The 13889-nt window shown below is 40.5% G+C and overlaps 1 protein-coding gene across 1 annotated transcript; it reads left to right on the top strand.

The window, feature by feature from the left end:
- The first annotated feature begins 5518 nt into the window (after positions 1-5518).
- Positions 5519-13535, top strand: ZCRB1 (zinc finger CCHC-type and RNA binding motif containing 1). Its single transcript, XM_082000167.1, has 7 exons — positions 5519-5739; positions 5914-5942; positions 9837-9948; positions 10029-10136; positions 10989-11098; positions 11202-11277; positions 12713-13535. Exons 1-7 carry the CDS (start codon positions 5656-5658, stop codon positions 12842-12844), a joined length of 651 nt encoding a protein of 216 aa, XP_081856293.1. The 5' UTR covers positions 5519-5655; the 3' UTR covers positions 12845-13535.
- The last annotated feature ends 354 nt before the right edge of the window (positions 13536-13889 follow it).

Below are 13889 nucleotides of genomic sequence, written 5' to 3'. Positions count from 1 at the left end.
CACGCCACGCCACCCCACCACGGAGCGGCACGGCAAAGCCCGCCAGAGCCCGCGGGCCGAAGCGGAGGGCCACGCGATCGGCTCTGACACGATGAAGTGTCATGCTCACTCCGCGGAAGAAGGAGGTCAGGCAACCATCTCCGCACCAGCCCCCCGCAAGCACACACCGCCGCCCCGCGCCCCCAGCCCGGGTCGGGCCCGGGCCCGGGCCCGGGCCCGGCCCCGCCGCTCACCCGCCTCCCCTTCCCGCTCCCGCGGTGCAACAGTCAGCCCCCCTACCTCGCGCCTCACCGCTTCCCGCCGCTTCCGGCGCTCTCCAGACGTTGACGGAAACACCCGCCTTCCTTCCACCATCGCCACGGTCTATTGGCCGAGAAGCGCGCCGGTCACCGCGCGGCGGCGGAAGAGTACCGCCGCTCTAGGAAGACGGTTGGAGCGGTGGCGGTGCGGGAGGGGTGTGTCGTGTCTCGCCGGGGTCTGCGCGTCGTCCGGTGTCGCGTCGCACCATGGGCACCCACGTGGGCTGAGCCCCGCCGTGACGGGTAGGCCGGGGCGGCTGGGGGGGCCATTGCGAGGCCGCGGAACGCGTCTCCTTGAGGGAAGTAGGCGCGGGGGAGCGGCGCCGGCCCGGCCCCGCCGTCGTTCGGTGGCGGCCGGACCGAGGGCACCGCGGGTGGCTGGAGGGCTTGTTTACAGCCGGGAAGGCGGTTCGCCTCGCTTCTGGCTTCCGTGGTTGTGGGAAGGGTCTTGTGTGCCGGGGAAAGGGCCGCTCGGCATCGCGCGGCAGCCGGGCAAAGCGAACTGAGCAGCTGATCGGGGCCGCGCCGTGGCCGAGGAACCGCAGGATGATGTTACTCACCGCGGAAGGTTTTCATACAACGTGTGGAAGCCTCCGAGTAGTGTGTCGTTCTCTTGCCTTAAAGTTGGTTTGCGCGTACGGAGCTCTGGAGTGGAATTGCTCATCTCAGATGGGGTTTTTAGGAGGAGGGGCCGTCACTAAGTGAGTTAGCTGGATCTGCCCCTCCTGGGTCAAGTTCTATGTGAGACTAGATGCGATTGAACCAAGTAGCTCTTCTCCCATCTTGACTATGGTGGAAATCCCTTTAAAAAGAAACTGTTGTTAAAGCTCTTGATGTAGTCCCTGCTGGTGGTCTGGTTGCCCAGTCTTATTGTCCCAAAGTTTTTGTAGTTAGCTTAGCACATAAGAAGTGTGTGATTCAAACAATGGATCCTTTTCATGTGTGTCTTTGGGTTGGGCAGATTGAAAGACTCTTGTACTCTTTCCACTGACAGCGTCAACTTTATTCACCAAATTCTGATCCTGTTTAATATTTGCCTTGTACTATTTAAGTGACTATGTAGAAATAAAACACTTTATGCACTGGTAGCTTATTACATGCCCCTTGTGTAGGACAGAATTGTAGCAAGTGGTTGACAGCCATGTCAGCGACCAAGGAGAAGATGGGTTCTGTTTTCTGCTTTACCACAGACTTTGATTAGAAGCTTGAGCCAAGCTCCTACCACAACTAATGGTTTGTTGATTTGTGTCTAAACTCTGTTGATACTGTTAAGTCAAAAAATAAAATATGGTGTTTTAAGGATCAAAATAGAAGAACTCAGATGAGTTGGCCTGAGTGAGCATGTCTTGAGTAACTTATCCACAGATCATTTATATATCCTTTAATTGATTAAATCACAAGTCTGACCTTACTGCTGCATACTTAAAAACAAATAGAAAAGTTTGCTTAAGTTGTAATGTTGATATTAAGTCATGAAAATGCCAGTAAATTCAGACTCCATTTGATGCTTCAGAGGCATCTGAACTATTTTGGTGGTGTCTTTAGACAGGGTAGAAAAGTCGGTTGCGGAAATTAATCATTGTCTTCTCTTGTGGTGTTCTCAACATGAGTGACAGGTGCTGCATTAAGCATATTGTATTCAAGCAAAACATACTTGTGTACCTGATACATTTTGCAGGAGACTTAACCATTGCTGGCAGATGGCTCTTGTCAAAGAATGGCCTCTTTTAGTTCAAGTTGTTGGAAAAAAAAAGAAAAGATTTAATTCAAGAAGTCATAGTAATGAGAGACAACTCCATCCTGAAAGTTAATATGTGAAAATTACAAATGAAGAAGGCATTAGTATTACAGAGAGGCTGTTACATTAATGGGAGTTGTGCTCAACCCCATGGAGATAATGTACTGGCTTCCAGCTCATGCTTTGAGGTTAAGTAACCAGGTAAGATCAGGGAAGCCCCATAAAAGCATTCGGTATAAAACAGAAATGTTTTGATTTGTTGGGGAGATCTAGCAGGATATAGAAGCTAGGTTGTACATGACACTCAAGCGAGTCCCCTGCAGCAAGAAGAAAGCGCAGATGGTTTTGGGAGGCTTTTGTTTTTCTGTCAGTCTGTGAAGTAAAAACCTATAAAGCAGAGAGACTGGTGGGCAAGGAGAAAGAATGTGATAAAAATGTTAAACTTATGTTGGACGTTTCTATGAAGTTAGAAAGTTCCTGAAGTAAAAGGACTCTGAGCCTTGTAAGGGTGAGACGCATCTCATCTGGAGGGTTATCTAGAGAGTTAGCTTAAAGCTGGATTTGACTTTTTTTACCACTCACCCCACTCAGCTAGAAAACATCAGACCAATAAATGTGAAACTAGTATGGCAAGGTTGGTATCCATAAATGAAGGGAGGAAAAAAAGCGCTATTGTTTATATGGTGTTGGCACTTGGTTTAAAAACAAAACAGAAAAACAAACAAACAAAAAAAACCAAACAGAAAAACACAATAAAACCACAAAACCAACCTAATGGATTAGTTACAGCAGATTTAAAAATTACACATGATGTTTTGTTAAGGTTTATCGGGGTAGGAAGAATTGTGCCAGTAGTTGGATCTAAAACTGTATTTACACCACTGTATTCAGAATAGATAACCAAGAATCTTTATTTTAACATGCTCAAGCTTTTAGAGAGATTGCTTTTGGTAGAATATTGTTTTTCAGTGTTCTGCAGAAGACTTAGTAAGGACAACGAGGCTTTTACGTAGACGGATGGCCCAAATGTTGCCATTGTGTAAACCTGTCAGTGTATCTGCTGGCTTAAATATATAATATAAATTTATAAACTATTTCAATGACCCCTTAGTATTTAGAAGAGGAAGTTCTCCTGCAGATCTGGGGAAATATTCTTTCCTGGTTTGGTAAATTTGAACCTTTACCATCTTGAACATGAGCACGGCAGTAGCCTCACAGCTACTGTACTTCCTCATTTACTAAAATTGTGCCTCTCCGGCAAGTCAGACATTAAAAGTAAGAAATCCTGGCTTGATAGTCCTAAATAATACAAGTTGCTAAGAATATTTGGGCAATTGGAGCAGCAAGACTGCTTCACTTAAATTTATCCAGGGGACTAGAAACAAAGCTCAACCTCAGCTGTCTAGCAGCCAGCACTCCAGGGTGCAACTCTTTCACCTTGCTTCTGGAAAAAGTAGTGTACAGATGAAAATGGCAGTTCTTCAGCTTGCATTCATTAATAATATCCTATCGACTGAGCTATTAGGCCTGTAGTAATCTTCACGACATATCCCCTTCTCTTTGGAGGTTTGCACTGCAACGTTGTGGAATACTCAAACTGGCTGCTCTCCAGTCCTGCCATTCTCACGGGTGTCTGTTCATTAATATGGGGCCTGCTTGTTCTCCTGTTACAAGGTGCTGTAGCTTCTCTTTTCTTTTAGGCTGAGTTAAATTGCTGCCTACAGCCACCTGAGGTTCACCTCTGCTGTTTTCTCTCCCACTGTTGCAATATATTAGCTCTGGCAGCATACCATAATGCAGCACTAAAGTAGCTCTTACCGAATCCTTTGTATCTACCGTACATCTGGATAACTGCACTTTGGGCCATCTATTCGCGTGGCATGTTGCCAAGTCAGTCTGGTTAGGCTTGTCAAGGATACTGATGCCAAGCAGCAAGGAATTTGGGATAATGAATCCAGTCTGCGTAACACCAGATGCAATGTGGGGCTTTATTGCAAATGTATTCTGTTTTCATTTGCTTAACCTTTATGTTGCCATTTCTGCTCATGCCAAAAAACACAGTCTCTGAACATGGAAGAACTCGAAATTCAGTCACTGGGAAACTGCCACTCAAATTGTGATACAGTAAGTATGTGAGGAAGGAGAAGCAAAACACTTGGATAATCAGTGTCTACTGGGAGTGTCAGGTCTTCAGATGACTGAATCATGAAATGCCAGAAAATTACCACAGCTGGATTAGAGTGTGATATTAGTTACTCTGTTGGCACTTGGCCAAGCAATCTGCTCAAACTCACTACCCGAAAAGTCCCCTAAGAAACCGTGTGTATTAAGATGGATGTTGACTTGCAATACTGTGTTCCTTTTATCCCTTCATCAGTTTTTGTCTGCATTCTTAAAATGAAATTGGTCTCAGTGAAGAAATGGCTTGATTCTCAATTAGGAATTGGCTAGAGGTGCCAAGAAGCAGGAATAAGGCTGCAGGAAAATGGATAAGTAGGTAGTAATTGGACTGTGTAGGGAATGTTTCTACTGTACTATTTGGTGTGCCTTCTCATACGGGTTGTGCTTTTTTCTGATCTTAAATTTTACTCACTTAGCTTTTGGACCAAGCCATGACTATAGAATGGATCAGAGGGAACAAGTGTTTTGCACAGACATAATTTTGGGAAATGTCCAAACATGAGGAAGAACATAGGCTGTTCTTTTTCAAGTGAGTTCAGTTAATTTTTACCAAGTATTGGATGATATGTATGCAGTTATAACAAGGTTTTTTAAATTGATTCCTTGTTTCTAGGCATATTCTTGGCTACTTAGTTTCAAGAGTTTAAAAGAGATTGGAAATGAAAATGGCTTTGAGATTTCCCTGGTTCCTGCCAGTATAGAGCTGCTTAATCAGGAGGATGAGGGGGAGTGCCTCTAGGGGAGATGCTGTCTGTGATCAGCTCTGGACACTTGCAGTTCCAGAGCAGTATAGAAGCTTGAGCAATAGCTACAAGAGGAAATACTTGCTGCTTTAGCAGCTGAGATATTGCATTGGCTTTGAAAGGTACCTCCCCCCCACCCCCACCCCCCGCCCCTACTAATTAGGACTCGGCTTTAGGGAAGCTTGCTGCCACCCCATTCCCTTAACTGAATGTGGTTTATTCTGTGTTGAATGCAGCTGAACTGAAAATTGTATAAAGAGTCAGAATACGCAGCTACTTGAACAAAGGTAATTAATTTTACATATTGTCCAAAATGTTTAATAAATGGAGATTACTTGTTTCTTTCTGGACCTAGACCTTTCTTTACTGCACAAATCAGCAGAGGTTTATTTTAAGTAAACTAACTTGTCTGTTTTTTCATGACTTACAAACTGACTCTCAATACAGCAAAAATATCTTTGCATCCAGGGGAGGGGGAAGGAATGTATGTCTTCTGTAGCACATGAAGGCATACACTAATTTCATGTAAAATGATGAAAAGGAAATGAAGGCTATGCTCTCCTGCAACTTCATCATGACTTTATTATGGGTTAGGTTTGAAAATGAACTTTTAAAAAGTCTCACAACTGTTTTATAATTGATTGCTCTGTTGAATACAATTTAACTCTTCTCTCTTTCTCCTTTCTTCAGAAAAATGAGTGGTGGGTTGGCACCAAGCAAAAGCACAGTGTATGTGTCCAATTTACCCTTTGCTTTGACAAACAACGATCTATACAGGGTAAGTTTTTAAGACCTGCATTATGCAGATTAACTTGTTGACAATGATTTTGATTGTAAATATAATACTGATGTATCTCTCTTAGAAACTTAGAAAAGTTTGTCTTGTGTTTCATTAGTAATAAATTCATCAGTTATCTGTTGTTAAATCTTTTTATTTTGTTTTATATTTCAGATATTTTCGAAGTATGGGAAAGTTGTCAAGTAAGTGACCTGATATGGCCTGCTATTTTTGTAGCTTTCATTTTAAATATTTAATGTCTTTGCTTCACTTGAAAGTCTTGTGCTTTTCATAATTTAAGTATGAATGTGGAACTGTATTTAAGTCCTGTTCATTTTTAATAAAGTATAAATTTAATTAACAACTGGAAGTTCTTGCAGTTACACGCATAATGTAAGAATATTTGTGTTGGGGACAGGTTTTGCTGACTCCTTCTTAAGAGCAAGTAGAATGTTGTTATATACCAACGGTCTTTTCTCTGAAATAGTTGAACCAATATTCTTCTAGTAAGCGTTGCTCCCCTTCCCCCAAACACCACCTGGGACATGAGTGGATAAGTGTAAAAGTGGGAGCTTCTACTTGTGGGAACTGTTTGTGAGAATTGTGACATCTAGTTCACACAATTGCAATGTACAATTCCTCTATTGGTGGTTCTAGAGGGACTTGTTATTGTGACTGCTCAGTATTATATTTAAGATTAGACATAAGGCTGCATAGTAACAGCTCTTAGTATGTGTGGTGTTCATGAACAGTACTTGTGAGTAGCTGCCTCTATGTTCAAATGATAGAAATAAATGCCACAGTGAGGAACTTGCTGTTTTGTTTTGTTTCTTTATTTTTTAACCGGTCAGAACAATGAGTTCAGTTCAGTTTTCAACAGAAAATATCTACTCTAACTTCTAGTAGTTGCTGTAATAATCTGTGAGATACAGATCTAAATTCAAAGTTTTTGAAGGAGTGTGTTTCAGGTGACAAATAGCAGAAAAAGCCAAACTGCAACTTTAGAAGAACATATTTTTTAAATTGACCAAGAGGAAGACCCATATGTAGGGCTCTAGCAGACATGCAGTGACCAATACAACTGGGCAGCTACAGTCCTTACTGTTTTCAGGGTGGGGTGTATGGCCTGTTTTAGTTGGTTGATGAACTACTGATTTAGAAAAATCCTGAGCAAAGATTGTAGTAACACTGGTATTTAATACTCACTGAGGGGCCTGTTCTCCATAAATTTGACACTTCTGACCTGCCTGCTGTCATTTGGTAATGTACCTATAGTCTGTGTGTTTAGGAGTAGGGGTCTACTGTCTTGGCTTTTGAACTTGTTTGACAGAAGGATGAGAATTGTATGAAGTATTGGCTGTGTGATGCATTGCTTATTTTAAAGGCATTTTGTCTAGTCACTGCCAGAAGCTAAATCAAATGCAAGGAGTCACAGAATACCATGAGTAAAAATATTACCATGACTTTTTTTTTTTGTAGCTAGCAAAATTTGTTTTCTGTTTACCCCTCTGCAAGCTCACCTGAGTATAAATAGTGCAGATACTGCAGGATTCTACTGGTATTCCCATCACTGTGAAACTGAGGGTAACAAGGATCAGTTTGTAACTAGTTATTAATTTCCAACAAAAATATTTTTCAAATATTAGCTTGATTTCTGTAGAGTATTTGTTCAGGGACTTTAAAACACTTTGCATATCATCTAGGTCAGCTGTAACTTAAATAAGCTTTACTAGACCTTTTTTTTTTGAAGTGTGTCTTGACTCTGTAAAATCATGCTGACTTTTCTTCCATACTGCACTTCTTACCCCATTATATCCTGACTATTATGATTTTAGCTCAGTTCATTCAGTGAAAAATCAGATTTTGTAAGGCTCTGGGAAGTTGCCAACTTTTTGAAGATTTCTCACTCTTGTTTTTTTCTATGCTGTGTTATTAACTGGTACATTCAATATCCCAGTTAGAAGCCTGACAGTCATATTAAGGTTTCATCGGAACTCTTGGAAGAGTATCTTGGCAAAAGTATTAATAAAACTGACTTTAGAACAATTCTATTGACACTTCAGCTCAACACATTCAATTGGACACATCCTTGTCCATGACACTTCAGTAGAAAAACTGCTCTAAGCTCTATCTTTCTGGGCATGTATTTGGGGGGAAATTGAGCTTGCTTTACTGAGCTTCTATTTTATACACTTTTTACTATGTAGGTAATCTGTTACTTATCCAGGTTCTCTGGCAGGCCTTCTGCATTGAAGTAGGGTTTGTTTGGGGTTGGTTGTTTTTTTTTTGAAAAAGGTCCTATTGCTTCTTAGAATTTACGCTTGCCTTATGGCTGAACCATGTTCTGCCTGTGGTGGACACAGAGAGGAGTTTATTCCTTACTTTTTAGCATGTATTTTTATTTTTATCTACATGCAGGCTGGCATCCTGTTTCCCACTGTTTTTTAGGGCTAAATATAATTGACATGATGATTGACAGAACTGAGGTTGTGTGGGTGTGTGTCGTCCCACCCCTTCACCTCTTGTAATTCTTTTTCTTTGTCTGTTGTTCTACACAGTCTAAATCTTTCTTGAATTTCTCGATGTGCTACTGGAGCTGTTGATTCCAATGTTAGAGTGAAGATTTAATTTGTATGTAATGTAAAATAACACATGCATCCATGAACTCCTTGGATTCCAGCTGGAGATATTTGTAGAACAATACTGCATATACTTATCATTTCCTATCATAGAATCGCAGAATCGATTTGATTCTGATCAGAATGAAAGACAAAGGTTGGAAAAGACCTTTAAGATCATCAAGTCCAACCATCAATCCAACACCACCATGACCACTAATCCATGTCCTGAAGTGCCACGTCTACATGTTTTTTGAATACTTCCAGTGATGGTGACTCCACCACCTCCCTGGGCAGCCTGTTCCAATGTTTGTCTGCTCTCTCAGTAAAGAAATTTTTCCTAATATCTAGTCTAAACCTCCCCTGGTGCAACTTGAGGCCATTTCCTCTCGTCCTATCGCTGGTTACTTGGGAGACCAACACCCACCTCACCACAACCCCCTTTCAGGTAGTTGTAGAGAGCAATAAGGTCTCCCCTCAGCCTCTTCTTCTCCAGACTAAACAACCTCAGTTCCCTCAGCCGCTCCTCATGAGACTTGTGCTCCAGACCCCTCACCAGCTTCGTTGCCTTCTCTGGACATGCTCCAGCACCTCAACGTCCTTCTTTTACTGAGGGGCCCAACACTGAATACAGGATTCGAGGTGTGGCCTCACCAGTGCCGAGTACAGGGCCACAATCACTTCTCTACTCCTGTTGGCCACGCTATTTCTGATACGGGCCAGGATGCTGTTGGCCTTCTTGGCCACGTGGGCACACTGCTGGCTCATGTTCAGCCGGCTGTCAACCAGCACCCCCAGGTCCTTTTCCGCCGGGCAGCTCTGCAGCCACTCCTCCCCAAGCCTGTAGCGTTGCATGGGGTTGTTGTGGCCAAAGTGCAGGACCTGGCACTTGGCCTTGTTGAATCTCATCCAGTTGACCTTGGCCCATCGATCCAGCTTGTCTAGATCCCTCTGCAGAGCCCTCCTACCCTCCAGCAGATCAATACTTCCGCCCAACTTGATGTCATCTGCAAACTTACTGAGGGAGCACTCATGAACCTGTTTGGCTGGTTAGTCCTAAAGAAACATGGAATTCTCAGTTTGTATGCAGTTCAAGACACTGTTTTTCAGCAAGGATAGCAATCATCAAGATTACTCCTGAATTTTAATTTCACCCTCAGCATGTGTAGTTCCCTCCAGTTAGGTTGTCTGCAAATCTGAAGAGTATGTTCTCTGTCCTGAAAGTCATCTAAGGGAATAAAGAATGACACTGGACCCAAAAAGATCCCACGTACTTTTTAAAATCATCTCCACTCTACCTGTAAGCACATGGCCTGGTTAGCTGTTCTTTGAATTTCTGTTTAATGAGCTGTTTTATTGTTAAATATACTTTATTTCTTTTTTGCTTTATAACAAAGGTAAGATCACACTGAGATCTTTAAGGAAAAAGTATCTCTGCAGTAATTTTAGTGTATCAATAACATGGTTATATGTTTTCAGAGTTACTATTATGAAAGACAAAGACACCAGGAAGAGCAAAGGAGTTGCCTTTATTTTGTTTTTGGATAAAGAATCTGCTCAAAACTGTTCTCGGGCACTTAATAACAAACAGGTAAATTGTGGAAGTTGTTTTGGTAGGAGGGTTGGATTTACAGCCCCAAAATATTTACCTTTTTTTCCAATTTGCTGTAGTTGTTTGGAAGAGTAATAAAAGCAAGTATTGCCATTGATAATGGAAGAGCAGCAGAATTCATTCGCAGGCGTAACTACTTTGATAAGTCTAAGTGTTACGAATGTGGGGTGAGTAAAACCAAAAATTAAGTACTATATTCCATCTTTTTTCTTCAGTTTGGCCTTTGCTAATCCTGCCTGTGGTGTTAAAATAACTTTTTCTGTTGATAGTATCAACTTGCATAGCAGTTCTGCCATTTTCAAGAATTATAATACCCCTTTTGTCTTTTATTTGGGATTTTGGCGGGGGGGAATACGTGCTTATAATCACTGCTTAACATGCTGATGAGAAGACAGAGACAAGTATCAGTATAAAGCTGCATGAGAAAGAAAGCCTCCTAATTATTGCTTCAAAATGCCTGCTTTTGCTATATCTTTGGTAGCTTGTGATATAGTTGGCAGTAAAATATATATTGGAAACAACTGTTTTTACACAGAATAAATGTGTTTTACATTTAAGGCAAGTACTCATTTTCCTTAATATGATAATATAGGAGATTGAGATTTCGATAGTATTTAACATCAAATACTTGACTTATATTCATAACACTTTTGAGAGCAAAAATTTGATTCATTCCTATTTCTTAAACTGTTAATGCTGAGGTTTATATCTTGTGTTGAACACAAACTGTGCTGTAGTGTATTCAGCTATTGCAGCAGCTGAAGAAAATCTACTTTGCTCATAGCTTCTTCTCAATTTGTAGTTAAACATGCATATCACCACCAATCTCTTCGTTTCCATGGCAAGCTTATACAGAAGAGTATGTCTTCTGTATGCTAATTCAGCATTCCATTTGTCTTACTAATTGCTTCCATTTTTTTCCCCCTGTGAGCTGTCTTACATTAACTTTCCTCATGATATGTTTCAACATATAGTTGTTTGTAATGGTTTATGTTAAGCAATATTTCTTCTTCTCCAAGGAAGCAGGACATTTAAGTTATGCTTGTCCTAAAAATATGCTAGGAGAGCGGGAGCCACCAAAAAAAAAAGAAAAGAAGAAAAGAAAGAAAATAGTTGAGCCAGAAGAAATGTATGTATATTTATTTACATGTTAATACTTCTTTCAGGCAGCTTTTTCATACTGAGCGCATAAAATAAAGATCTATGTATTTTTCTCTCTCTGCACAATGAAGTGAGGAGGAAGAAGAAAGCGAAGAGGAAGGAGAAGACCCTGCTCTAGATAGCCTCAGCCAAGCCATAGCTTTTCAGGTACAAAATTAGAGCATTGCATATTAATTATTTATTGTTATTTAAATGCAACTCTACTTCATTTTTTTTTTTAGCTGCTTTTCAAAAGCTCCGAGATACAGTGTAAGTCTGCCCGCTCTGTAGCACTCAGGGTGCTCTTGCCTGTCACTAGTTGGTGACTGTAGTTGGTTTCTTCACACTGCAGGCATGTTCAGTCTTTTTTTTTTTTTTTTCCTGTTTCACTGTTGCTGTGTTTTGTGCATTGCAATTCTTTCTTTCCTTCAAGCTCCTTTGCTGCTTAGTTTCCGGTCATCTCTGCTGTGATATTCTGTTAGGTTTCTGGTCCACAAATCCCAATTTGTTAAATGAGCAGCCAGAAAAAGTCATGTATAAATGACCAGGTACATTCTCTGCCCTCACTCACTAGAATATCCTTGAACAACATCTATTTCTGGAGCACTTCCTTTGCCTAATATAGTCCATCGTGGTCTCTAGTAGACCTTTTCTCTCAAAATGTATTTAATGCATTTTTTGTTAGATAGTCAGACAGCTGTATTACTGTTGTCTTTAATACTTCTTTACGGGCTTTTGCTTCGCTGCACAAAGCAAGCCTGACCTGGCTGTATGTTTTAAATGGGAATATGCCTATGTTTTAATACTCTCTAATGTTATATTGAAAGTCTCTTGCTATTAGTTCAAATTTCATGGCTTCCTAGTCCTCAGCTGTCCCCTGTGTGCCCTTATCCCCCCAAAAAAACCCCTCAGAGTTTCTGAGATAACTTTGTCCTGAGTATGATTGTAATGAGTGCAAAACTTTTACATGATGTCGTCAAAAAAGAGATGCAAATATGCACAATTATACACCCACCACCACCCCCCCGAAGAGAACTCCACAATCAGAAATAAAACCTATAAATGTAAACAAGCCAGAAAACATTCCCATTTCTCTCACCATCCAAAGATTTTAACTGGGATAGCATGTTTCTCAGTAAAACCAGGAAGCATCTATTTAAACCTGTAGCTGAATAACCTTTATATCCCTGAAGACATTAATTTCCTGACTGAATGACTGCAAAAGACAACAGATAGAAGACTTGGTAGTGGAACAAAGCTGATTCAATAATGTCAACTTAAAACACAGTGCATTGTTTGCTTCAGATCTAAGCTGCTCTGTAGTTCTGTAAGTTTGCCAGGTGCAGAGTTTCTGTCTTTGAAAATAGAAGGTACTCCACTTGGCCTGCATTGGTGCAGAAGACTTACTGTTTGTATTAGAACTGCTTTCAGAAATGTTTTCTGGTGCATTCATCACACAGTTTATCTGGAAATGGAGATAAACCCTCTGAATTCTTTTAACTTACTAAATAAATCAATGCATATTAATAATTAGCATTATTATTTGTAATGCATCTCAATTTTTCTTAAGCCTAACTAATACTTTTCCTTTCTCCCATTGTAGCAAGCCAAAATTGAGGAAGAGCAACAAAGATGGACGCAGACTGCAGGGGAATCTTCAATTTCAGATGATTCAAAACGTCCACGGATTAAGAAAAGTGCTTATTTCAGTGATGAGGAAGAACTTAGTGATTGAAATAATACTGTTTTATATGCATATATAATATATATATAATGTACATTTTGTAAAGTGCTACAAAGTTATCTAATACAGGTTTGTTTTGGTGTTGAAGACACTTACTGAAAATCATGTTGTAGTTCTGTCCTGCCCCTCAGACCTCCCATTTTTTTGATATCTCTGTCTCAAAACTTCACCCTTCAAGGCAGCTTCTTAAGAAAACAATGTGTTTGTACACTTAAACCTGGAAAATAATCTGGGAGAATGCTTCTTGTGTTTAGTATCTAGACCCAAACCCTGGCAGTGAAATCTTTCATACAGAATTTCCTAAGTTTTTTTTTTTTTTTTCCTAAAAGGAGTTCCTCTTAGGATCACTGTTAGCACCACTGATGCTTTGTGTATTGGTCTGTTTCTTGCCTGTTTGGAAGCAGTGCTTTTTGTAGTACTTTTGTAGTGTATCAGTCTTGCACTAGTTCTACTGCATAGTGTTGAATTTCAGCCTTAAGCATTGTGCTAGCCTTTTAACTCTTCATGCAGTAATATAATAAATTTGTAAGTCACATAAGCTTGTTCTGTGAAATCATTTTAGACTAAACCATACATATCTGTTTTCCAAAAGGATATTAAGATGATGATCTTCTGCCTTATGCACAGTCTTAGTAACTTGCTGGACATTTTGTAGTATTATATAGGTTATATGCAATATAGGCTTCATAGGAGATGCAAGGTAAAAGTTCTGTGGTAATTAGTTCAATTTTGAAATCTTCATACTTAATATTTTTTTAAGAGTGATAGTTCTGTTGCTCTTGTATTAAAATTGGGAATGGACATATGTTTTAAAAATGGGAATGTGCATATGTTTTAATGTGCTCTAATCTTCTGTTGAAAGCCTCTTGCTATACTGTGCTGTTTCTCCGAACAGCAGTCTACATGTCTAACATGGTAATTATGGTAATGCACAGGTTTTTAAATATGCTTGTATCTAACATGGATCACAGTCCTATCTTCTCAGGCATTTGAACCTGCTGGCAAAATCCAGAGGACGCAGAGTTTCCTATGTGCT

Source organism: Phaethon aethereus (genome assembly GCF_964289735.1).
Source record: "Phaethon aethereus genome assembly, chromosome: 1".
Taxonomy (NCBI): Eukaryota; Metazoa; Chordata; class Aves; order Phaethontiformes; family Phaethontidae; genus Phaethon; species Phaethon aethereus.
The sequence above is the reverse complement of the archived record's forward strand: the minus strand, read 5'-3'. Positions and strand labels throughout refer to the sequence as shown.

Excerpts from the sequence above, each read along its gene's own strand:
- ZCRB1 (XM_082000167.1), top strand. The coding sequence starts at position 5,656 with ATGAGTGGTGGGTTGGCACCAAGCAAAAGCACAGTGTATGTGTCCAAT. Across the intron at positions 5,740-5,913 it reads CAAACAACGATCTATACAGG|ATATTTTCGAAGTATGGGAA; the intron begins GTAAGTTTTTAA and ends TTTATATTTCAG. Across the intron at positions 11,278-12,712 it reads GCCAAGCCATAGCTTTTCAG|CAAGCCAAAATTGAGGAAGA; the intron begins GTACAAAATTAG and ends CTCCCATTGTAG.